This window comes from Lepisma saccharinum, chromosome 22 (genome assembly GCF_977018435.1).
Source record: "Lepisma saccharinum chromosome 22, izLepSacc3.1, whole genome shotgun sequence".
In the NCBI taxonomy this organism is placed as follows: domain Eukaryota; kingdom Metazoa; phylum Arthropoda; class Insecta; order Zygentoma; family Lepismatidae; genus Lepisma; species Lepisma saccharinum.
Genome location: NC_139250.1, coordinates 33,065,890 through 33,093,174, shown reverse-complemented (window position 1 = coordinate 33,093,174; position 27,285 = coordinate 33,065,890). Strand labels below are relative to the sequence as shown.

The window sequence follows — 27,285 nt, the reverse complement described above, 5'->3', positions numbered from 1 at the left end:
TAGAATGCATTTAGAGATGTTGTTTTAATGCTAAGAGAACCAAACCTGTCCTGCCTAACCTAAAAACAAAGTTTTAAGTAATCTCTAAAACTATGCAGTATGTATTAACAGAAGTAAATCAAAATGGAACCATGATAAATATAAATTTGTACCGAAGGTCATGTTCAATGTGACCACAATTTTGTGACACCAGCTCTTTAAGATGAACGTTCACATTCTGCACTACTCACTAGACCTTCAGATTTTCAACTGCTGTCCAGTTGCGCGATGTGGTTTCCAGGATCCAACAGTGTGTGAAATTTCCGACTAAACAGGTTCTCTCTTACGAATCCTCAAAGCAAATAATTACAAGGATTGATCTGAGGTGGCAACACTCTTTCACCAAAAGGTCCATTCTGCAGTGAGTTTTGTGATAGGATATTAGCATTGACTGTTTTATGAAAGAAGAAAGGTCTGATAATTCGAGGTTTCAGTTGCAACACTATCTCTTTCTTTGTAGAAATTTAAGCAAAAAGTGCAGGCTTGTCCAGTGCTCAAACCTGGGTCTCTAGCATACCTTGTCATTGTCTTACCAGCTGATCAACCAGGGTAGACAAAACTAGAAATAAACAGGAGCCATCAATTTTCTTTTTAAAATGCAGGCTAAGAAAGTCATGAATCCAACTAAGATAACACTACACATTTTAAAACATGACTTTTAAATACTTTTTTTTGGTAAAAATTTACTATCCTTCGGACACCTCTAGTTTTTTCATTTCGTCAATTTTTGACATTCGTACTTACGTATCTGCTTCTCGGAACATTCCTGAAGGTGTATCAACGTTGTTTTGATGAAATTTTAACTATGTTTCCTAACCTGCCAATGGTTCGTGGGGCTAGCGCCAATGGTTCGCAATTATTTCCAATTTCTAGATACTGATACTAACACGACACCAAATTTTAACTATGTTTCCTAACCTAACAGAACTAACCTATCCACGCGCCAATGGTTCGTGGGGCTAGCTATTCTCCGTCGGAGAATTAATTTTCAACGAACAACATGAATTTCAGCTATGAAACATTCCCACATCACACAAAACACCTTCCCGATGTTCGACAATGCTACAGGAACTTATTACAGTAAGTAGTTTCTTCTGTAAAAATAAATAAATGTGTCCGAAGGATAGTAAACTAGTACCACAACATGAAATACTATACAATGCATTCTAATATATGACTGGCTCTATCATATTGCTGCAGATTTTAAAATGTGTCTAGCAACAATTAAAATATTTATAATGTTTATTATTCTGATTTAATGATACGCATGATACCGAAAACACACAAACCTTAAAAAAGTAATGGAAATTTCCATAAGCAAGTATTTTTAAAAAAAATATTTCTTTGAACTGAATTTGAAAATTCATGTCCCAGGTGAAAATTTTCAGAAACCCCTGGGTCGACCCATCCCTGGTTTCCCCTAATTGTTCACTTCCACTCCTTTCCTTGTGTGGAATTGTCTGTCGGTGCCTTCGAACCTGATGCATTGGCAGTAACTATATTATGGAGCCGCTCTTACTAACCGGTGTGCAATCTCAGCGCAGAATGGTTATTGTGACGAAAATCCTGTTTCCCTAATGACTGCTTTGGGGAGGGGGAATTTTAATGTTGTCACTTATTGCCCAAGTGGTGGGCATAATTGGCTGTTTGACCGCAAGTTCCTTCGCAGGTAAACATGGCAACAGGGGGGTCACTCTGCACCAGTTCCTGGCCCGGCACACTTATAGTATTTCCCAGCATGGAAGCTGTACATTTTAACTTATCAAGCTGCTGTTTTCAGCAGGAGCCAGCTTAGTACAATGATGTATGTGTCGCAGTCGCTCTTCAATCTGCATTTAAAAAATTGCCAATTTTGCTCAGTTTAACAGTCAGCCATCCCGTATCAGTCATTTTGTGAGAATGACCCCTTATGGCTACACAACTAGAGTTTGGTCCTACACTCTATCCCAGGATTTCTGGAGCAAGCAGACAAAAAGAAATCTGCGCAAGTAGTGACTTTATAGGGCTCAACCAGTGAACATGTGATTGGGGATGTGAGTGCATAAAGAGGGAAATGCATCTGCAGCTACCAGCTATTAGGAGCAGTGCGTCGTACTGCTTCACTCCATTCACTGGTTTTCTCCCCTTGTCTACCAGTATGTGCAGCCTCCACACATTCCCAGGACAGAATATAACAAACTTTTTATTTATCACTACAGTTATATGTGCATTTAAAGTACATGACTATCAACAGTGTGACTGAAATGTTATAAAGAAACATTTTGTATGCAACTCTGTACTCACACTGACATATATGCTTGTAACAGTAAAGCTTCTAAAAAAAAAGGAACATTGCTGAGAAAGTACTTCATATGAATGTACATTTCTTTGCAGACTGCCAACTTTTCTACAACAAAAGGATGGTCCAGGGGTCGTAAAACGGTAAGTACCATTAATCAGTAGAATGTAATTCCTTTAATTTAAACTCTGTGTACAAGGGAATGTCTCATATTCAGTTTAGTTATCCAAGCCCGTACGCATGTGCTTGTTCTTTTACACATTTAACTTGACTTTCATTTGCATACTGCATTGTCATAAATAGAAACTAGAAGGTTCTTTTGTCAATGTTTTATTATTATTAATGGATACATCCGTTCATAACTTTTTAATAGGTAAACTCTTGTTATGTTCTATATTCTAACTCCCACCACATATTTTAAAGTGTAATTCCTTTTTCCTATGGGACGCAGTGATAGCGTCGTCGCCTTGTAATCAAGGGGTCCTGGGTTCAATACCCAGTGGAGGCACATGGTGGTTCGGATCCCCCTTTAAATTGTAGGTCCAGTCCCGATTGGCCTTACTGTGCATAAAGTGGACTTAAAACACCAAATCACTATGAGAGATTATTTTCGTTACACATAACCAAGTTTATTGATTTTATGTACATATTGCAAAAATGAAAAGAGAGATAGTTGGCCTCTGTGGCAGAGTGGTTAGCACAGCAGGCTAAAACACCAAGGTCCCAGGTTTCAATCCTGGCGTGGGTATTCTTTGTGAATATCCCTTCATTAATTTCACCATATCATCACTCATGGTCATCTTCGTGATTAGCCAAAAGCGGCAGAGATGCAAATTGAAATGAACCCATTCAAAGAAATAGTCAGCGGAAGCGGTGTGGATAGATTCCCTGCTAGGTGCCTTTTTTTGCCATTTTATGTGTAATTTATATTTTTAAAAATAGCTACATATTTCTACAAGCAAATTAAAACTCTGTGCAAATTATTGAATTTTCAGATCATAGCAGTAGGCCTAATTGTTTACCATGCCAGAGAATCCTACTTGCATATTTCTCTTGTTTCATCTGATGTCCAGATGATTTATAAGGTACAGTTTGAAAACAGTTGTCTTCAAAAGTAATCATAAATTAAAAAATTAGTGTTTCTTATATTTGCTGACGTGATTACTTTTTGCACAAACCAAAGGACAAGAGGTAATAAAACCTGTTCATAAATGTACATTATATTTGTAATGGTACCGGGACTTTATGAACACCCTGTATATTATTAAAAGCATGATGTTAGCTACTTCATAATTAAACCGTATATATCAAAAGAAGTGAAGAGGGAGAAGAATTTTGGTCGACCTATAATAGTTGCAGTAAGGTAGGAGTTTGTTATATCATTAATGTGCATCAATTGTAAATACCACATGATTATTTAAGGATACAAACGACAGGCACGTACTGCAACAATTTCCAGTTTTGGTGTGACCAAGCCTTATAATATTAACTCTCTTGTTTTAGTATTAATTCAATTGTGATTTTTCTGATGTCATCAAATTCTTGGATTTTTATTGGTAGAGATGCTCATTTGTTTTCATTGCAGCTCCTTGCCACTCTAGGAGTTCTTTCTGGAGGAGCGGCCGGACTTGCATTGGCTTTAAATCAATCAGTGAAGGCTTCGGACCTTGAGCTGCATCCTCAACAGTTCCCTTGGAATCATAATGGCTATTTCAAGGCCTTGGATCATGCAAGGTAAACTATTTCTATTATTTACAAACAACTTATGCACCAATACCTGGGTTGTTAAAGATCCAGGAATTTTAAAAATAATTCAGTTCTGGTTCAGGAGAGAGAATCAGCCAGCGTAAATTGGTTCTGGGCCGTAAAGAACCTTTTTATGTGTAAAATATTTCAATTCAGTCCAGGAACCTTTTTTCCGTATCAATTTAAATACAGTCCAGGAATAGGGTGACCATACATCCCGTTTTCGAGGCATGTCCCGTTCGTTTTATTTAAAAAGTGCTGTTTGTCTCGTTTAACACATTTGGGTCTGGCCTCATAATACAGCATTGTTACCTCTGGTCTGCGGTTTTTCGTTGTTTTTCAAAAAATCATAGAAAAAAATATTTTTAATTTGTTTTTATTTATAAAATTTTTCCTAAATCTACAAAACTTACTCTTTTCAATGAACAAAAATTTGTTAAATTTTATTGTCATTTTCAGACGTTTTTTAATATTTTTTTCAGCAATGTTTTGTGAAGAAGAAAAAAGTACAACATTGTAACAAATGTGAATATAGAGATATTTTATGTTCATAATCTGGAAATTTCAATAATTAACTACATAAACTATCAATACATCTTTTGAATCTTGCATAAGAATACTTCTTATGTGCAAATAACAAAAAATAATTACAAATTACAAGTAATTATCTTTTGTATGAAAAAGTGGCTGCAGGACAGGACCAGACGATGCATCAGTTGGTTCTGCGTCATCTGTAAAAATTAAACAAATAAATAAATAAATTAAATAAACAAAATAAATTTTCATTTTACATACACTATACAAAATAATAAATGGAAAAACTAAAAATACATCAGTACATGTAGGAGAATCAAGCAAGAGGCAAGATGAATAGACCCAAAACAATTACTTCTTCTCACTTCATTCATAAAATACTAGAGTTTGCAACACTGTTTATATTGTCGATAATAATTATTACGATTATAACCTACCTTCCAAATCTTCAAATTCATCTGGATCATCAAAATCGTCGCTAACTTCAAACTCTGAGGCAGAATCCTCTATGCAGTCTGGATCTAACGACGCCATTCTAAACAATGCACAGTACATCAACCCGACAACAAACAGTCACAGGTGCCAGATAAAAATAGCACATGAGTCACCTAGCGGTCGGAATTTCAACAGAGGGGCTTGAATGAACACGCGCATGACGAAGTACGAGCATAGCCCGTTGTTCAATCGGCAAAGCGATTGCATACCGCAGGACGGGCTATGCCCGTCGTTCGTCCACATTGACTTTAAGTGCACTGCGGGCTCTGCCCGTCGTGAGACCCCAATGTGTTAATAACAGTCTAAAAGTTAATGTGAAACCCAATTCTAAATTTGGGAGATATTTCAACTAAGAAAGTGATGCAATAGCAGTATTGCAACACCGCACCATGACAACACAGCTGACTGTTTTTTAAGCACTTCATAACAATCGAAATGTTCTGTTCATTGTGGTCGATCGGTCGCCAGACCGTATGGCCGACTGGTTAGCACATCGCGCTGTGACGCCAAGGGTCCCGGGTTCAAATCCCACTCGGGCTTGTTGTTTGTGAATGTCCATTCATCAATTTCATCACTCATCCCCATCTTCGCAAACTACCCAAGAGGCACAAAACGCAAAGTAAAATCAACTAAATCAATCAATCAATCGTCGATCGGCCGTAAGCCTCAACCTAAGAAGGAAGGAATCATTGTCGTCGAGTAGCTTACATTGTGAAGTTAGCTCGTGCCTCGGCTGGTTTTGTTTTTTGCTTATTCTCACGAAACACAAAGAGGCTGAAAAAGAAAATGTAGCACCACTAGTGTCACATCACTCTTTGAGAAAGTGCAAGACGAGAAAGTTTCCGCTAGTGAAGGAGTTTTTGCGTATCATAATGTGCTGTTCTGAAGAAACTTTTTTACTTTTGGCAGTCTTCAACTTCAACTTCTGTGTGATATTTATATCAAAGGGTGATCCGAAGGGACCAGGGATGTCTGTATGTAAGTAGCCAAACAATTATTATAAAAAAATTGTAAATACAATTTTGCAACATGAGATCATATTTTATTTATTGTTTGTGATGTGATCAATGTATTCATATAATCCATAATTAATATATTTAATACATCAATAATGACAATAATTTAATAATTAGATGTAACGTACTTTTCAGAAATCAGAGGGTTGGGGGGTTAAACTGAGCTCCTTGGGATGTCCCGTTTTGGAAGCGAAATGTTATGGTCACCCTATCCAGGAATCTTTTTTCCAGATCAATTTAAATACAGTCCAAAAACCTTTCTTACGGATCAATTTAAATCCAGTCCAAGTTCTGTGAAATAAAACCATAAGCAACTTGGACTGAATTTAAATTGAACTAGGAAAGAGTCACGTCCTGTTGCGGAACCTAGTAGAACCAATGAGGTTCCTGAATCTCTAACAACCCTGGCTAATACTTGTTAAATAATAATATGAAAAGGGAGGGGGCGGATGAAGTACTAGTCCATCAGTATTGACTGACAAATGTATAGCAGTATATTGGTACAATTGCCTATAATTTTACTGATCTCATGTAATTGTAATTTTGTGTAAAATTCTGTCGTTTTGTTATTACTTTTTTGAATATGAACATGTATGTCTTGGTTTTGTAAAATGTATAAATGTTTATTTTCAAGCAAAGTCCACCTCAGTCACCTGGGCATATACACTATGTTGCCATTCGTCACCGGACACCCCTCAAAAAGTGCTTGAGATCATCTGTACACGTCATACAACCTATGAAAGTTGTTTCCGGTTGAGAATACACTCATACCAGTCAATATGGACAGACGATGCGAACTGAGTGAGGCAGAAAGAGGGATGATCATTGGAGCCCATAGGTTTGGGCATTCGACCTGAGAGATTTCCAACAAATTTCAGATACCCCGTTCGAGAGTGAGTGATGTTATCGTGAAGTTGAAGCGAGAGGGGGTCATGACATGCTGACCCAGACCCAGTAAACAGAAAATATTAATAGATCGTGACTGTCGATGCTTGAAACGTGTGGTGAAGTCAAACTGGAAGGTGTCGTTACAGATGGTGGCACAGGAGTTTCGATCGGCTTCCAGTAGTGCTGCAAGTGATCGTACTGTCCGCTGGGAGATCGTTGCACTTGGTTTTTATAGTCGCGCAGCAGTTCACAATCTACATATCACAGCCCGCAATGCGATCCGCCGGTTACAGTGGTGCCAGGAAGGCTGCCATTGGACTCTCGAACAATTGAAATCCGTCCGATGGAGTGATGAATTGCACTACCAGATGTGGCAGTCCGATGGATGTGTGTGGGTGTGGCTTATGCACAGTGAACGCTGTTTACAGGACTGTCTTGTACCCACAGTGAAATTCGGCGGAGGTGGCATCATGGTGTGGTCCTCCTTTTCATGGTATGATCTTGGTCCTCTTGTTTTAGTTCGGGAAAACATGAATGCCGATGCGTACCAAAAAGTTCTGGACAATTCTGTGCTACCGACATTGTGGGAACAATTCGGTATTGGCCCATACCTGTTTCAGCACGACAATGCTCCATGTCATACAGCAGGCATTATCAAAACGTGGTTCGAGGACATGGGTGTGCAAGAGCTTGATTGGCCAGCCCAAAGTCCAGATACCAACCTCATTGAACACCTTTGGGATGAGTTGGAGCACCGCTTGAGAGCTAGGCCATGCTGCCCAAAAAACACCACTGAGCTGTTTGCCGCTTTGCAGGAGGAATGGGGCAAGATTCCCATCGACACGTATCGCAAATTGGTGGAAAGTCTTCCTCGAAGGATTGCGGACGTCATTACGGCGAAAGGTGGCCCTACACAATAATGATGCGGTGCTGCGACCGGATTAGCGTAATGGTATGCGGTGTCCGGTGACGAATGGCAACATAGTGTACATATACTTATACTTTAAACTGGGTCCAGTCCCGATTTGCCTAGCTGTGCATAAAGTGGATGTAAAAAAATAATTCAGACTCAAATTCAAAACCCAATAATGTTCTTCGAGAAACATTCACAATTTTTCCATTTTCATGTTTTCTCTTCACTTATTTGTCCACAGTTTTCTTGTTTGCTTGTGTAAGTCCACTTCATGCTCAGATAGGCTACACTTAAAAGAGGAATCTGAACTAGTGTGTAATGTGCCTCCACCAGAAAGAAACCTGGAACCTTGTGATTTCAAGCAAACAGCGTTACTACTATGCCCTTGGAGAAGCCCTAATTTTTGTTTTTTGGCTTTTAATTCTATTTTTAACCTACTCATTCTTTATGAACATGACCTTATAACATTATCCATACTGAAAGTAAAAAGGTGTAATTCTTAATACTGGTACTACTGTAAAACTTCTCCTAACTGACATTTTTAAATTCCCCGGCAGAAATACATGGGGTTTAATGGCAATACTTCTCAATAATGGACGCAAGCACTGAAAACTACTTCCCCAACGCAAATAAAACTTCTTAATAACAGACAGCCTGAAAGAAAGCGGTTGCAATTCCTGGAATTCGACACAACAATGGCCAGTACTTCGAACTAGCAAGCATTGTTTCATGTTACACCCAATGTATTTATTTTTAAAAGTGCAGACAGTAGACAGTATTCTTTGTGGTTATCTTGAGAAGTGGATTACACTATGTGTACTGTATTTTCTTTGTTGAAATTTCTAATGTATGTAGGAATACTTTAGTAAATTTAAATTCACCGTATGTAGTACAGTATTTTGTTCCTTGAATGTAAGAAAAAAAATGTTTGTAAAGGACGTACTGTCCTACACTTTTTTCTGAATAGCGAACACTTCTTAATGACAGATATTTATTTTCCCCCCAGGCCTGTCTGTTATTGAGAAGTTTTACTGTATTAGTTTCAGAGAGGAGTCAGTAGATTTTTTCAGATGTTGTTGTTGTTGTTATTTGTTATTGCATTTAGCAGGATACATACTTTTCCATTGAGATGATACCTTTTTAAGTTCAATTAAGGCATTTTTTTTTTTTTCATTTTCCCAGACTTACTGTGTCATGATGTTTTTTGTGGATTGGGTTGATTGCTGAAAAATTTAAATATGTTTTGGGGCCATGTTGCTTCTCTGCTTCTGGGTGTAAGGAGCGACATTTGAGAAGACACACAAATGTCAGCCTCACTTCTACATAGTATACCCTGGCCAACGAGTCTCTGGCATCTGGACGTATGGCCAGTATAATCATCTGTAAGGCTGTGTGTTTGTCCTTATGTGGGCTGAGTGCCCTATACAGCCTCAGCTTATAATTAGGTAAGGAGCTTATATTCCTGGGAGACATGCTGATTTTAGCTACAGTTGGGCCCTGTAGCTGCCCTAGCTCAGTCGTTAGGCATTTGACACCCGGGTTCAATCCCCGGCAAGGAAGAATAGGGATTTTTTCCACCTGCTCAAGAGGCCCTGGCATCGTATAAAGTGGCTATCTGGAGGAAACCTTGTGGTAAAGGTTGCAGGGGTGTGGTGCTGATAACATCACCTTCGGCCAAGATCAAGAAATTGTGGTTCCCTAACTTCACACACCCTATATGCCTTAATGGCAAAACACAGGGGAGCACTTTTAATATATAATTTGGCAGATTCGAAATAGCCTGAATGCTGATGCACCCAAAATTTTCGTTTAAATCAGTCCTAGTTTTTCTTGTATGTATGCATTGTTTGCATTGTAGAAGTTATTCCTATAGTTTACGGTTATTACAAGCATAAGAAAACAGTTTTTCTTTGTGACGTTTCAGGAGAACACACGCTCCCTTCATCAGACATTTATTTTCATTTTGACTAAGATACAGGTATAAGAATGGTTAACAATTTTTTTTTAACAAAAAGAATCCGTTATATAATGGATGTTGTCAATGTTACATTGTTGTAATATAGCAACCTAGCTGTGAAAAGAAGCAGTCTGTTTTATTTTTAATTAAGATAAGAAAAATTTTGATCACATTATTTTTTATTCATAATTGGGAAGAGAGAGACGCGGTAGTATATAAATACGGAGAAACTAGTACTCACTTTTATCCGCGTAGCTGTTTTTTCTTCTTTTTCGATTAATTTCAGTGGCCACTGCCACCATCCTCGTTGGGACTTTGCTGTACTGTTGCTTGGCGTGAGTCTTTTGTTCGTAGTTCTCTGGCTCCCGCTAGGTGCGCTGTTGTTAACTGTGCGTCTGGGGTTGTGTCTGCTATTTCTGGGCGATAACCCTGAAACATGGCTACACTGAATCACAACTTTCCACTTGGTGCAGTAAAGCGGAAATACAGGTCAGACATCCTAACCAACCACAATCAACCCATCCGCAACCAACCCAGCCACAACCAACCCCCAGCGGCCAATATAAATGGTTTGCCTTCCCCTACCATCCCACCACTTCCAACTGCATATCCAAAGCCTTTCTCCCGTATGGCATCAAAGTTGCGCACAAACCCAATTCCAAAATAGCTGATAAACTGAACAAACACAAACGGTACTTCCTCTCCCCCCTTGATAACCCAGGTGTATATGATGCAGTGTGTGAATGCAAGGCTCATTATATCGGTGTCAGTAATTTTCGCTCTTTGACTTGTTTCCACCTTTGTAACTCTCATATTTTTTCCCCAGTATCCGCCGTGGGTACGAAGTCTACAAGCAAGTGTGTGCAGCATGCCACAGCATGAGGTTCATGTGCTACAGAAACTTGGTTGGAGTGTCCCACACAGAGGCAGAGGCTAAAGCTGAGGCTGAGGAAGTACAGGTAGGATCATCAACATTACTATCCACGTTATTTCGTTGAAATATTTTAAAAATAGGGATGGAACTTGGTATCAGCTGTTAAAGTTATATATATATATATATATAAAAATCAAATAAGGTAAAAGGAAACACTCACCGGACAGTAGGAAAATTCAAAATTTTCGCTAATTTATAGCATCATCGGTGTGAGAAGAAACAGAAGACGGAACCGGAAGTTGGGGTCCTGCAGAGTTGCCAGGTCCCCATTGAAAAAGAAGCAGGGACCTGGCAACTCTGCAGGACCCCAACTTCCGGTTCCGTCTTCTGTTTCTTCTCACACCGATGATGCTATAAATTAGCGAAAATTTTGAATTTTCCTACTGTCCGGTGAGTGTTTCCTTTTACCTTATTTGATTTTTACTTAGCCCTTTTGGCCCTCCTTGCTTTTATCCATTATATATATATATATATATATATATATATATATATATATATATATATATATATATATAGAGAGAGAGAGAGAGAGAGAGAGAGAGAGAGAGAGAGTTCACTTACAAAAATTTTCATTTTAAAAAAAAAATAATGAGTACAGTATGTGTTTTATAATGTTTGTATGTTTTCCGTATCATTAAATCATTATACATTTTTGCAGTATTGCTAGCCAAATTTTAAAATTTGCAGTGATATGATAGGCTACCATATATTATCAGGGTGTCGACCAGTCTGGAAAAGTCAGGGAAATTTACTATTTTTCTGGAAAAATTTGTATTTTTGTTTCTGGGCCATGCCAAAGCTAGTGACTTGCTCCTGGCATTTCAAGAAGGTGTAAAAGGTATCAATTTGAAAAACAAAGTGCAAATATCCATGGATGGTGCAGCAGTTAACTGGAAATTTCTCACCTTTTTCAAGGAAAACATAACTATTAATGAGCTAGAAAGTACAACATTGCTGGAAATAGGAAGCTGCAGACTTCATGTTCTTCATGGTGCTTTCAAATCATCTTTTCAGAGTTCTGGTTGGAACATAGTGGTACTCTTAAGAGCAGTGTACAATTTTATTACTTTGCTCCTTAGGCCCCATAACTTGTAAATTTTAATAAACCCTTGCCCCCACAAAGTTACGCCTATGACAACAGAAACTCAGAAGACTCATTTAGAAGAGAGGAAAAGAAGTATGAAAGAACTGAGTACAAAGAAAGCTAAAAGCCTCGAGAGATCTGCAAAGGAAATCGAAGAAGTTGATGAAAAGATGAAAGCATTAAAGAAGAAAATTGCGTAGTTGTGTTTTTTCGAGTAATATGTTCTTTTAAAACTTTCACATGTTAATGAATGCTAATTCTACACATATGTTAGAAAAACATTTCAAGTATTCAAATTTATTTTAAAGGAAGAAAACTGTTATGCAAAATTACATTCAGTTCATAAACATATATATTACTTTTATTGTGACTACTGAATTGTTATGGAAATAAATTAACTCCAAAAAATTGGTAAAACTATTATTTTATAATGTGTGGGTGGATCGGATGGCTATAAGGGGTGAAGGGAGGCCATCAATAATTTCACATAATGTGATAATGAAAACTTGCTAGTATATTGGTAAATTCCCATACATATACAGGTACAAGAGTAAAAGATTAATCTGATGTACTACAGTTTATGTTTTTAAACTTGAGTGTGAATTTTCATCCAAGTGCTCTCATTTTCTTGCATATATCATCTTTGTGACTGGGTGCCAAAACTTAGGGGTTTGGGCAAGGACAGTTATTTTTTTTATTGGTAGATAAGGGACAGCATTAAGAGACCATACTGGTGGGGCAAATATTAGGGGGATAATCCCCCCCACGCTCCCCTAATTGCTGCTACTGTACATACATGTTCATGTACATTAATTGCCCTAATAACTTGGTCTGGAAATTTTTTTTGAAATACCTGGAAAAGTCAGGGAATTTTGTTTTCACAAAATAGTAGACACCCTGATTATAATGTATTGTGTAGGATGTATCCTTATGAAAGTCACTCCAGTGCAAGAATTAATTACTTTTCATCCAATCTTGTATCAATTAATAAATTAAAAGTTTTAACATCACATTTCATATTTTATCTTAGTTGGATTAATTGCTTTCTTAGCCTGTATTTGCAAAGGAAAGAACAGTAACCTTGAAATACACCAGGAAAATCAACATTCACTTCTTACACAAATAACAGGGTGTTCATAAAGTCCCGGTACCATTACAAAAAACATAGCTTGGAAACTACATGCAATGCAATAGAACAATGCTGTTGATTGCAAAATGAGCTATGCCGGCCCCGTTGCAGAGTGGTTAGCACATCGTGCTACGATGCCAGGGGTCCCAGGTTCGAATCTTGGCCTGGGCATGGATGTTTGTGTCCATTCATCAATTTCATCATGTCATCACTCATCCCCATCTTCGCAAATTAGCCAAAAGTGGCATAAGAAGTGAAGTAAAATAAAGCAATTCAATCAAGCAAAATGAGCTACAACTCTCCACGTTTATATGCCATACACCTCAATGTGTGCCCCTCTAGTTGCTCTCAGAACATCAAGGCGGTAATCCACTTCTACCCATACACGCCCCAGCATATCACCAGTAACAGTTAGGGCACTCTCCGTTATTCTTCTTCGAAGAGTAGCAACATCTGGAACAGGAGTAAGGTAAACACAATGTTTCACATACACCCAGAAGAAGAAATCCAAGGGTGTGATATCAGGAGAGTGCGGTGGCCAGGGAAATGCCTATCCAAAAGACCTTGAACATCCTTGAACCAATGAGGGGGTGCTCCATCTTGTTGAAAAATTATGTTTGGCTGTAATTCCTCCAACTGAGGAAGAAGATACTGTTCAAGCTAAGTTTTTTTTTTTTAATGATACCGGGACTTTATGAACACCCTGTATAATAATTTCTTGTAACTTATAACATTATTGTCCGAGGAAAGATACACAGTGACTAATTGAATTGGTCACATGAATAATATTGTAACCAACAATTTTGACAACAGATAATGTAGAATTTGAGGAAAATTGGTTTTGGCATGAAGAATATGCTGCTGGCTTCTTTTATGAACCGACGGAAGTTTTTCTACACTGTGGAACTTCCTTTTTGAGGAATTGCATGTAAACACGTTTATCGGTATTACATTGCATTTCTCACTTTCTGATGAGTTTCAGTAATTTTTCATGAAGTAATTTTATTGATTTAATGTTGGTTTTGAAAGAGTATGTTTTTTATGCAGGTTGTGGATGGTCCCGATGAGCAAGGCAATATGTTCGAGAGACCTGGAAAGTTGTCTGATCGCTTCCCCAGCCCCTATCCCAATGAGGAAGCTGCCAGAGCTGCCAACAATGGTGCCTTTCCACCAGATCTTACTTACATTGTTCTTGCACGCCATGGTGGGGAGGTAAGTACATTCCCATTTTTCATTTTCTCTTTGAGACACCAGAATGATGTGCATGACCATGCAGGGTGACAAAGAAGTTTGGAGACTTGTTTTGAGCTATTTTTCTCATGATTTTATTTTTAATGTTCATTTTTTTTTTCTTCAATTCCCCATATAATTTTAAACTAGAAAGTGTGATCATGTTCACTTCCTTGCCGATGAAATGAAACAATAGCAGGTGGAAAAAGCGTGTCATTGGTTGCTGGTGACTGTCTTCATAAAGTTATTTTTGTTGATGAGAAGATTTTTATCGTGGATCGTGTGCACAAATGTCAAAACTGCAGTCAATTACTGAAGAAGGGTCAGAAGAATTCCATTGCTGCAAAAGCTGTTGCTCGTTGTTATTTTGCGGCATCTGTGATGGTTTTGGGCAGTATTTGTGTAATGGGAAAAATACCTTTAGTGTTCCTCAAGCAGAATGTTAAAATCCATCAGCAAATCATTCTCCATGACATTTTAGAACTGTGGACAGCAGAGCTTTTCGGCGAAGATGGTTGATTGATTAATTGATTTGTTGTTTTAAGTCCACTTTATGCACAATAAGGCTAATTGGGACTGGACCTACAGTTTAAAGTAAGATCCAAACCACTTGTGTGTCCACCGAGTATCGAATCCCTTATCGGCGAAGATGGATTCACACTTCAGCAAGAATGGACTCCAGTGCATTCCGTTCGATCAACAATTGCAGTATGTGAAGAGCTGTTTCATGGTTTTAGGGGCAAGGGCATTTTGCCTTCTAATTTGCTGAGATTTGAATGTCGTGGATTTCTCCATGTGGTCAATTTTGGAGGAGTTCTTTTGGAATTCTTTTGTTCCATACAAATCAGTAGAGACACTACAAATAGCTTTACGACATTCAAGAGATGAAATTACTGTCAAAAAGTGTGTCACCAATGTTCATAATTTTCTGAGACTACTTCACAAATGTATTGAAGCCAAAGGAAACAACTTTGAGCACTTATTGTAATTTTTATTTATTTTTCCTTGTTATTACTAGTCTAATAAAAGTTTTTGAAAAGTGATTTAGATTCACATGTATTTATAGAGCAGTTTTATGCTGTTCAAATATTTTTGAAAAGTCGCAGACCTTTTTTGCCACTCTGTAAGTATAAATCCAATGTTGGAAATACATACTCCTTTACATTTTCTTGCCTCTAGATTTTCATATTTAAAACTTAATGAAAATTTGTGTAAATTTTACATGGTCATCTGTAAAAGTAAAGAGCTCACTACAGTTACTACATGCAGTGCATTCTAAAATGTCTAGAATGAAGCATCTGAGTTACTTTTAAGAAGTAAGTTTCCAGAGACTGAGATGATCATCTGTGTAACTTTTCTTTGCAGGACTATATATTTTCACTACTAACAGGATACTGTGATGCCCCAGCAGGCGTACCATTAAGAGATGGACAGTACTACAATCCCTACTTCCCAGGTGGTGCTATCAGCATGGCTAAAGCTTTGTACAATGAGGTATGTTAATTCTAACAGCAAGTGCATAAACTCAGAGAACCTATATTCACTTTTCTGCAAAGCTGTTTTTTGCTGCCACCATTCTCATTGGCATTGTTGGAAGCACTGGTGGAAGGCTTCTGTTCGTATAATCTAGAGTTGGGCTGTCACATTCGATTTTTTGCAAAATCTGTCCCCCTTGATGCTTATATTCAGAGCAAAAAGGCAGCCAAAAATCACTCTGAACGAGATCCAGAGAGTGTGCTTGTTCAGCAGTTACAGAAATTATTTTGTCAGCAAAGAATAATAAGTGGTGCGTGACTAAATGCACAGCCATGAAAATGGGTGGCTGTGCAAAATTGTGCTGGTGTCACATATGGGAAAAGCAAGGCGAGAGCGAGACAAAAGTCGCTGTTTTCCACACAGCATCAAACCAACCTCTCCGGGGTCACTTTTTGTCATCCCTGTCCTTTTGAGCAAATGCTCTCGGTTTGTATCACATGGATTACAAAGACCAACTCTACGAGATCTTTCATTTTCTTAAATCTCCTAACACAAGGGATTGTGCTCCGATGTGGCAACAGCCAGAACTTCTGCCACCTGCCTAATTTCATGGCTGCTGCATACCCTGTTCAAATTACAACATTGCATCAAATGACCAACACTTACATCTAACTGAAACGGAACAGTAACAACACTGCATGCCCAAACGTGTCCAAGTCTGTTTCATGTGTGAACATATATGCTAAGCTTCTCACCCCAGCAATGCATGTGCTATCTTATCCGCCATTCTTCCTCTGGAGTGGCTGTATTTTCAGTCATTCAGAATTATGCAGGGTTAGCCAAAACAGTGGAATTCCAATTTTACTTTCCAGGATTTTACATTTTCCCACATTATGCATTCATGTTGATGGTCCCAACATAGCGAAATGTTATAACATTTTCCCGCATTTTAAGTTTTTTCAGCCCGGTCCCCTGAGAAACTCAAAATCGAGGTTCGACTGTAGACACTTTCAAAGTTTTACAGAAAGAAGAGTTTTAATAATTGGTCTGAAATACTTACATGGTTTGAAGAGTACGTCCTGAAGTTTACATTGGTAAGTTACAAGTGTTCTTCCCGAGTGCTGCAAATCCATAACATAATTATGTAGCTGCTGCTCCACTTCTGAAAAGTCTGATTCTTGGATGGAACTGCCTTAAACTTTTCTTGCTTTCACGATTCTCTTACACTTGGCTCACCTTGTCGAGATTTTGAGCCACAACCTTGTTGTCATTTTCCTGCATATACCACCACAGAACTTTCAATCTGAAAGCAGCAGGAAAGCTTGCCCTGTTTCACATTTTGATCTCACTTTCTTCTACTACAGAATAAACAAGGTGGTTACGAAAGTGAAAGCTTTTGGATTCAAAGTAGACGGGAAGGGGGGATTAGTGACTCATTGAACAGGTATGATGTTATTTGCTCTTGTAACAGCTTTGCAACCTACAACTAAGAAAGCCATTTCTTGAACCTGAATTGTACAGTGCATTATATGCGAGATATAATTTTTGGTTGCTTTTTCCCATCGAAAACCAGGATGCGCATTATATACTCATCACTAGGGGCCGGGACTTTATGTTATAACATATTTTTCAATTGGCTTCGGATCTATTATTGGGGTGAGATCTTTACATATCTGATGAAAATCAGCCAAAAAACTTGACAAAGCATATTTTGACATATTTCACCTATTTCGTGTTTTTACAACATATTTCTTCAATTTTGTTGTAATATGACATATTTCTGTATAATTTCGTAATTCTCTCGTGCATAATTGGTTATTTCATAATTTTTTTCTTCGTAGCTTTAGCACAATATATAGTTCTTATTGTCGATGGCAGGATATGGAAATTACGGAGGAAGAAAGGTGCAGTCTTTTCTTAGTACAGAACAATATAATACCCCAATTTTTTATCCCGCCGACAATTGATAACCATGCAAACATTATTGAGGCAAAATGTTCTCTCTCATTGTTGCACGGGAAGTAAAGAAGTTTCGTTTTCATTTCTTTGCCTTTTTCGCTTTTCACAAAAATCAGTCAAAAGTATAAATAACATTAGCTACATTACAGCCCCTACTCTACTCTATCGGGTATGGGAGAAATTCGAGAGTACTGTTGTGCATATTTTTGGCTTTACTGGGAATATTTCTGCATTTTTCTGACATATTTGTAATTTTTCATGACCTATTTTCCAATTTATATGACATAATTACATACATATTTTACAGTTGTATAGGACATAAAGTCCCAGGCCCTACTCATAACTACGGTAGTTGGGTGCTTTGATCAAGATAAGCACTGTATGTGTCGCAAGGTATTTTTGTTTGTTTTAGATTACTCAGGTTAGGTGATTTCTTATTTTTTAAGTTTAGAAAGTAAACAGAAAGAGTGTTTTAGATGCTAGATGGGGAGAAAGTTGTACTGTAATTTACTATTTATGTTAATTGTTATTTTTCAATGTATGTGGGAAGGAGGCCCTTAAATTGTATTCACACGCATAGTAAATGTACAAGGAACTGTTAATATATAGGGGTTGGACAAAATAATATGAACACCCGATTAGATGAGCCCTATTTTCAGAGTTGTGTGCTGACTGCACTGGCACGCACGGTACAAGTCTTTTGTTTTCTCTGTGGCCTATGATCCCTCTGCTAGAGGTATGAGCCACCAGTAAACCTGTGAGTGGCTTTGTGTTGTGTTGCGCTACCATTATGTCTGAGCTTACAGACTTCCAACGAGGGCAAATTGTTTTGTGCCCGATTAGTTGGTGCACGTGTAACAACAGTCGCAAAGTTAGTAGGGTATCTACTGTATCTGCCGTCATGACAGCAAACAAAGTGCAGGGGAAAACGATGTCTGCAAAACAGAATAGTGACAGAGAGAGAGAGACAGGAGGGCATTAAGGAGGATTATTGGCTTTCAGAGGAAGACCACCGCAACCAAAGTGACTGCTGAGCTGAACATCTGCATAAACAGAATATCCATGGCAGAGCCGCTATTGCCAAACCTCTTGTAACGCAGGACAATGCCAAACTGAGACATCAATGGTGTCAGGAGCTCAAAACCTTGATTACCGACCAATGGAAACATGCCATGATGTCCGACAAATCAACCTTCACACTTTTCCCCACCAGTGGATGTGTTTACGTATGGCGAACACCAGCCGAATCATACAATCCAGACTGTCTGGTGCAAACAGTGAAGCATGGTGGCGGTAGTGTAATGGTATGGATGGTCATTTCATGGCATTCACTGGGTCCTACTGTCTCACTGAAAGGAAGGGTAACTGCCAAGGTGTATGAAGGCATTTTAGGTGACCATGTCCATCCAATGGCGCTGGCTGGCTGTCCAAGATTGGTTTGATGAGCACGATGACCCACTTACACATCTTACCTGGCCTGCACAATCGCCTGATTTAAATATTATCGAGCCATTGTGGTCCGTATTGGAAACCAGGGTATGGGCCCTGTTTCTCTCCGCCATCCAATCTCAACCAGTTTCTTGTTGAGGAATGGTATAGCATCCCACTGACTACCATCCAGGATTTGTATGCATCCATTCCTAGGAGGATTGAGGCTGTTCTCAAAGTCAAAGGTGGTCCCACACCATATTAGGTGGGTGTTCACATTATTTTGTCCAACCCATGTATGTTTCATGTAAAATATTAATACTTTTTTTTTTTTTTTGCTTTCACTGGAATTGTTTGGAAAAATCACCTTGAAAATCCGGAATTATATCCAACCATAAAGCAGCCAGCCTGTGTAAGTACTTTTGCAAGTGATTAGAACCTGATTTTGTTTTCTTCCAAACAGGTACTTGAGTATTCAGATGGAACTCCAGCTACTGCCAGTCAAACAGCCAAAGACGTGTGCACTTTCCTCAAGTGGGCTGGGGAGCCAGAACATGATGACCGTAAGAGGATGGCTGTGAAGGTGCGTATCCTTGAAATACTTCTATTCCCTCTTAATTTGTTAGCAATTAGTTAATAATAATTTTTCTTGTATGCACTGTAGAATTATTTCTCTTGTAGTCTACGGTTATTACAGGCATAAAAACACAGTGTTTCGTGTTCTCCTAAAACGTCACAAAGAGAAACTGTGTTTTTATTCTTGTAATAACTGTACACTACAAGATATGTGCGTATAATTTTAAATCTGATGTGTGTGTCAACAAACTTGTGACTCACTTCCATATAAATCTATAAATTTGTTGTTGTCCTTAATGTAGATTTTGTTGTATGGAACAGATTTGTTTACAAGAAAATTAACTCTTAATTTTAGTCTAGAAGTCTCTTAATGTGATATCGTCTGCTAGCCAACATTTTTTCTGGACCCTTTTCCCATTATCCTTTAAATGGCACAAATGAGTATACCAAGTAGGTATGTTCACCAACACCGAGCTGGACATATTTGTACCAAGCAGTACCTTCAAGTAGTATGTTAATTTTGAAACATACTGTGTCTCGGATAATGTTTGGAGATATATGTTTAGTTTGTAACACGAGCCTTGTCGTTAGTAATTAGTGAAGTAGAATTTTATTTTAGTTATATTGCGGGTCTAATGTCACACTCATATTAAAGATCTCCTTTGACAGTGCTATTTTACCTGGGATTTCTGACTGCAATTCATGTTACTGTTCATGATGTGTCCCAGGTATCTGGATCCATCAACTTATGTGATTCTTTCACCTTGTGGGTTTTTACCTGGTGACCATTGTCTTTGTCTTGTTCATTACAATCCCAAACTGCTTATGCCAACATTAGTACGAATAAAACTGATTAGTTTCCACCGATTTTTATTATTGCAGGGTGGCTACTCACCGGGAATTCTTTGAATTCCAGGAATTATGCATGAATTATTGGCTCTGGGAATTGTATGTGAAAAGGCAAATGTAAACTCCGCACCTTAAATTATATATAAACAGATGTATAGACCGTTAAATTAAATTAGAATTTTTGGATAAATTGGAATCACGCAGACCCTTTGTATTGTTAATATATTTGTGCATGTCTATGTATGGGTGGTGAGAGACAGTAGTAATACGTAAGGTTGAAACAGAGAAAACATCTTCTTGTACCCTTGAATTTTTGGAAAGTTAGTCTTGAAAACCGGGAATTATACTTGAATTTTATCAAGATCCCAGAGTAGCCACCCTGTATTGGTGTTTTCTTTTAAACGCAATATTGTTACAATATCAAACAGCCTCCTTAGGTGATAAAGAAGGTGATAGATCTGATGTTGAGATTGTCACAGGTTTATTTTCTTGTTTTTGCTCCTTTTTTTATTTTATTTAGTTTACTAGATGATTGTCCAGTATTGCCCAAGTATTTATTTATCCCAATATTCTATTAGACAGGAAAATAATGAATTGTCACTATAGTGTAAAATTAACTTGGAGTTGAACGGCATTAGGAGTGTCACTATTCGTCTTAGTGACCCCGAAAACTATTGATTCCACACTAATATCGGTCATTTTCTATTATTTCTACGTCACCCCCTTCCCACCCCCACCCCTAGAAGTCCCAGGGGTGTCTTACCCCCACAGTATTTCTTTCCTTCAAGATTGAAAGTGATATGTGTTGAAATTGCTCGAGGATAGCAATATCGCACCTTCTGTGTAGGCAACCAACTTCGCCATGCTGTGTTGCAGGAAGCATAACTTTGCAGGATATGGCACGAAAATGCCACGCAACAGAATGCTATTTTATGTCCCCTTCCCACCCCCACAGTATTTCTTTCGAGATTGGAAGTGATACGTGTACCAAGTTTGGTTGAAATCGCTCCAGGCGTTCGAGAGTTATTGCTGAACAAACACACACACATACAGTCAACTCTCGATTCAACGACCTTTCACAGTTCCCTGGAAAAGGGTCGTTATTTCGAAGGGGTCGTTATTGGAATTTGCACCAATTTTCAGCTTAAAGGGATCTGAAACGGACAGAAAGATGCCTAGGAGATGGTAACACCATTTATCCTGGTACCTGGTAGTTATACAACCTGTTATGCACAGGATGCGTGTTGTGAGAAGGAAAATAGAACATGAAAAAGTTTTCACAAACGAGAATTTAAAATAATGTTACTTTGTTTCAATTGTGCACAGTCGTTGCTTTTCCAGGAAATTCTTACAATTTTAGTTCATGAGAAACCCGTTTGCACCGAGACCAATGGAAAGGAAAACAATCTCTCGCTTATTGCAAGCGAAACTCGAAGAATCTTGACACCAGTCAGACTGGTGCCAGCAAAAGTCGGGAGATAATCGGGCAGAATGAATGTTGGATTTTATACAGGTTCACTGGAGCATTGTCTGTTACAAGATTAACTGGTAAGATTAGATCTCTCGGAGAAACAACACAACCTCTCTAGGTACCAGACAAAAAAAATAAAGGCAGGGCTGTAATTTTCGTTCTGGTTCGGCTGTGTAAAATACATCGTAAAAAAGTCACTTTTCTTTGCTTCAACCAACTTCATTCACCCTCCTTCCCAATTAAATGGAGCAGTCCAAACTCCTTCCTTGACTTGCATTGTAATCCAGCGTGAAAAAGGAAACGCGCAACTTGCGATCTGTTTTCACCCAATGCGTATTCTACGACACGTCATTAAACAGCGTGGCAGTCGATAATCATTCGGGTTTGGAATTTAATGTCACTTTAAACTGTATATTTAGTCCCGATTAGCCCATCAGCATAAAATGAACTGAAAACAAGCTTTATGAAACTGCGCATTTTCACATATCAAAATGGTAGATAGTTATTTACTCTCACGTTAATCGACAGTTGGATTTAGGAGTATTCTCGATGTCAAACACCCACCCCTCCAAACGTTTTCCCCTTGAATAATGTCTTTTTAATCGGTCTCAGCGACCATTCCTACATTGAACTCTTTTTTTTTTTCCTCCACATGAATGGTTCTGAAAAAAAGTGGATGCAAATTAAATTAAAGATTTGCTTATCAGAAGGCGCAGAACATGAAGTTATTTTAACTCTTGTTTTCCTTTCTGGAGATCGAATTTCGTTATCGTCAAATCAAAACAGCTTTGCGAGATTCAAAACAATAACTTTTTCCTTCACACTGGATGAGTCATCGCTGTTATCGGCAAGCAAGAGCTTTGCAGACGCTAGAAAAAACACTGGCGCCAGCTGCATCGTAAAAACAAGGAGACCGGCTGGAAGTTCGAGCAACAGGTGGCGGAAGAGAAAAGTCCCAGCATTTTAAAGATAACGCAACTGTCGAAGACAGGAACTTTTAACAGCAGTGTAAAGAAGAAAGAAATGACCCTTGCTTTATTATTGCAACAGACAATAATAGGGGCAATATTTCCTATGCAGACAACAGCATTAAAAAAAAAAACAATTCTGCAATTATCAACATTGCCGTGCACACCAGTGGCGGAGAATGAGCTGGGGAAAGGAAGTTGGGTCACTTTTTTTTATTACTTGTTCTATGGTTTTTGTTCGTTTCAAGAATATATCCAGAACTGGTCGCCCCATTTTAGACGTCAAAGGAAAGAAAGAGGGGTGGGTCCTTTTCCACCCTCGCCTGTAATCAGCCCGCATCAGCAAGAAAATCGGGGCTGAAACAATCTGCATCGCACCTATCCCCCCCCCCCCTATGTTTGCTGACAGGAAAAGAGGGAGAAGTCAGTCAGCCAACGGAACACTTTTTTTGGCAGATGTTACGACATCGACACAATTAGGAAAACGTATGAAGTGGGAAACGGGAGTTATGATGCACGTAAGATCGAAGTAAACTTTTGTGGAAACCTGGATGACAACGCATTAAGCGGCTTGACGATCTTTAGTTCACCAATGTGGTTTTGATTATCTCTAAAAGTTTCGCTTTTTTATGAAGTGTCGCAGGAAACAAAGAACACTTTTTGAATGAAAGCTGTTACCTGAAGTTGTCGTCTACAAGGCCGAGAGTTGCTCACTCACGGGAACCTGCTGAACTCTAGGTCAGAGCTGGACAGATGGGCCAGACTTCCAGGTGCCACGCATCTGTATTTTCGAACATTCCTGCGATCTTATTTCTCAAGGTGGTGTATTTATCGATGAAAGAGCTTGACCTGCCATACACATTGGCAAAGTCTGCAAGTCCAGCAGTCATTTCAGGCTGCTCCCCCCTCCTCCGCGAGTTTTGAGCAGCACTTAGGACAAGGAAACAAGTCTAGTCGATTTAAAATAACATCCAAGCACATTCAATCTTCTTTTCTCGCGTATCCAAGAGCAAGCCTGGCACGTTGGGTAGCGGCCGTCGGGTGCGGGGTAACATTGGTGCGCTTGAGGGAGGGGAGGGCAGAGGTCAAGTGCTATTGGATATCACTCAAGCATAGTGTGGTGGTGTCTATTTTTAGTTCAGACCTAATTGTGAGTGGTAGAGCGCTCGTAAAGGGAATGAGTGGAGGAAAAAACGCATTTTTCGGCCGATTTCCTTCAATTTTTCAACTTTTTTCCCCAATTTTTTTCTAATTTTTTCTAAATTTTTCATGGTTCCTGGGAAAAGGGTCGTTATACCCGGGGTCGTAGAATCGAGAGTTGACTGTACATAAATCCATTTTTATATACAGGGTGTCTGATCTAACATTGCGACCTGAAATATTTTGTGAACAACAACAAATATTGAAAAACTGCTTTCGCAGATATATAGGTGTAAGAGGGGCTCATGAAATTAGTGCAGACAATATGTTCAACTACATGAGGAAGTACGATTTTCAACACAAACTTAGTTTTTTTTTTTTAATGGAAACCCAATTTTATTTTTAGCTCATTTGAAAGTACAGAAAAAATCATTAAGAATGGCGTTTGTTACATTGTAATACGTCAAGTAGTTCTCAAGAAAATGTAATCTGAAGTTGACGCTTGAAACAAACATTCTCACAAGTTGATTCGTGTGTCGTAACATGCATATACCCCTTTTGACGCCATTCATGTATCATAACAAATGTGTTACTCTTCTGCATACTATGCGTTGTGCTTAGGAAAGTTGTTATGTTCCCAACAACTGTGGGTTGTACATAAGTAAACTCTGACAAATTATCTAAAAGGTTCTGATACATCTTCCTGAGTTATCAAATAAGGGTTTATTAAAAAGTATAAATTTTAAACATTCCGCCATCAGTTACATACATAAATGTTAGTACATTAACATCTTTCTAATTTTTAATTCGTATCAATCCATAGGATTGTATGTTTATTTTATTAAGTCTCTCTGAACGCTTCATGTTGACCAGGGCATTCACTTGTTTTTCTCTCAGCTGTCTCAAGCCTCTTAGGCATGTTTACAATGCATTGTGTTGTGCCATGCAAACCTCCTGAGCATTCAGGAAATAGGTAACACTTCTGGGTTTGGTGTCAGCGGTTTGCATGGTAGCAATTATGATAATAAACACGATTCGGCGATTCGGCATCGAGGAAGAGCTCGATGGCCAGGGAATATAGAGGTGAGACAAGCTGGGAAGGGACTGGACTTTGGGAATTGAGTTGGTAGAGAGAGGAGGTCAGCAAGACAGGAGGTCGATAGTGGAAGCACGCTTTGGTCAACACTTAGAGAGAAGCTTACAGAGGACTTCGCTATTTTCGATTCAGCTCAGAGACTTCAGTTAGACAGGTAATTATCCTACACCCAGCCATGATACAGGTTCAACGGTTCACAAAATCCAACGAGTTGCCATTGTCTTTTCAGTAGTTTAATTCCTTTGAGTAATTTGTACCTTTCGCATGCCAAGCAATAACTCGTCATGTCAATGACGAGTGGTCTCATCAAGAGGATGAATGATGAGTAGTTTACATCACCCCATCAGTTAACTGGTTCAGATCCCACGAACTTTAAGGTTCGTTACGTGGTGGATTTGCTGGGGCTTCTCATGCATTTTTTCGGAAATGCGATGAGAAAAGAGTTCGTTAGCCAGTTTAAAAATTCAACCCCACCCCAACTTTCGTTACGTGGTGGAGATTAGCGGGTCTTTTCATTTTTTTTCAGAAAATGAAAAGAGTTACAGTTAAAGTTTTAACCAGTTTAAATTCAACCCCACCCCAAATTTTGTTACATGGTTTTAAATTCAAACTCACCCTAATATTTTGCTCATTTATGTAGTTTTGTTAGTATGTCCTTGCCATATTTTATTTTGAAAATACATAGGGCTTAAAGCTTTTGCATTTATGGGGGGAGAAGAAGTTATTGGTGCCATGATAGATGTCGAGCTTTCACCTTGCTGACGAACTCGACGAAACATTAGACAAATTATTGGATATAGCACGAGGAACTACAAGTTTTAATTTAGATGTCAGCGGCCCAGCTGCAAGTTCCACCCCCAAGTTTAAACGTAGCCCAATTTTAACTAGACGCCTTCAGCGAGAATTATTGGAAAAACAGAGATGTGAACCACAATTAGAGCAACAGGATCAGGATTTTAGAGATTTAGACCAAACACAATTCGCAACAATGGCTCAGTCGCAGTTTGTTCCCCCAACTATTTTAGAGGGTATCCCATTTCAGGGGATAGCCGGGGAGGACGTTTCAAAATTTTTAGATAAAGTAGATAGCCTTGCCATATTAAATGGATGGAATAATGCCCGTAAACTAGAATTATTTCCAGCCCTTCTGGCCGGGCCAGCATTACGGTGGTACCAATCCTGGAAAGATGGTACAGACAATCAGGAAGTTACTTACGAGGAGATACAGAAAAAATTTAAAGACGAATTTACAGGGTCCTTGGATCAACTCCAGATCGAGGAGCAAATTCGATATAGGTTACACAAAGAAACTGAGCCAGTTACGAATTATGTTCGGGACAAACAATTACTTCTACTCAAGGCAGACCCCAAAATGAGTATTCAACAACAGATCAAGCAGATCATATTAGGCTTACAGGTGGATTACATGAAAGATATCCACCATAAAGAGTATGAGTCTGTGCATGGGTTGCTTAAGGATTTAAAATCCTTTGAGAAACTCCAATTTTTGATGAGACAGCGCAAGCTGAAGGAATTGAGGTACGAAGAGCAAAGAGAGAGTTTATTCTCTCCTTTGCATAATACACCAGCACTTTCGCAACAGCAGCAGATTTTACTGCAGAGTAACAATCTGGCTACTGCTGAGTCAGCGCAAGCGCGACCCACTTCAGACATTGAGGCAAAATTTAAAGCATTGCAAAAGGAGGTTGAGCAACTTAAGTTATTTAACAATCCTCACAATACCAAAGCTCAAGTCCAGGCTCAGGAAACTGGTCTGGAAGCGAGATTAGCCAGTCTCACTTTGAGATTGAACAGCATGGAGGATCAAAAACAGAACCCTGGCACCGACTCATCTACTCCACAACAGTTTAGAGAACCTTTTTATAAGGATAATCATCAGTCAAGTAATAACTATAGAGGCTCCTATCGGGGTAATAATAATAGACGACAATACAACAGGGGGTACAGGAATGGACGTAATCATAATGGTAACAACTCAGATCGCAATAGGCGATACGGTAATACCCAACAATGGCGAGGACGTGGAAACTTCCGCGGACAGAACTCGCGGGGTTCCTC

At 38.8% G+C, this 27,285-nt stretch overlaps 1 protein-coding gene across 1 annotated transcript in view; it reads left to right on the top strand.

The window, feature by feature from the left end:
- The window catches only part of Cyt-c1 (Cytochrome c1), a 52,072-nt gene that overhangs the window by 5,771 nt on the left and 19,016 nt on the right, over positions 1–27,285 (top strand). The window contains exons 2-7 of the mRNA XM_083144191.1: positions 2,413–2,460; positions 3,903–4,051; positions 10,693–10,825; positions 14,061–14,225; positions 15,609–15,737; positions 19,570–19,689. Coding sequence (XP_083000317.1) covers positions 2,413–2,460; positions 3,903–4,051; positions 10,693–10,825; positions 14,061–14,225; positions 15,609–15,737; positions 19,570–19,689 — 744 coding nt within the window. The remainder of the gene's footprint in view (positions 1–2,412; positions 2,461–3,902; positions 4,052–10,692; positions 10,826–14,060; positions 14,226–15,608; positions 15,738–19,569; positions 19,690–27,285) is intronic.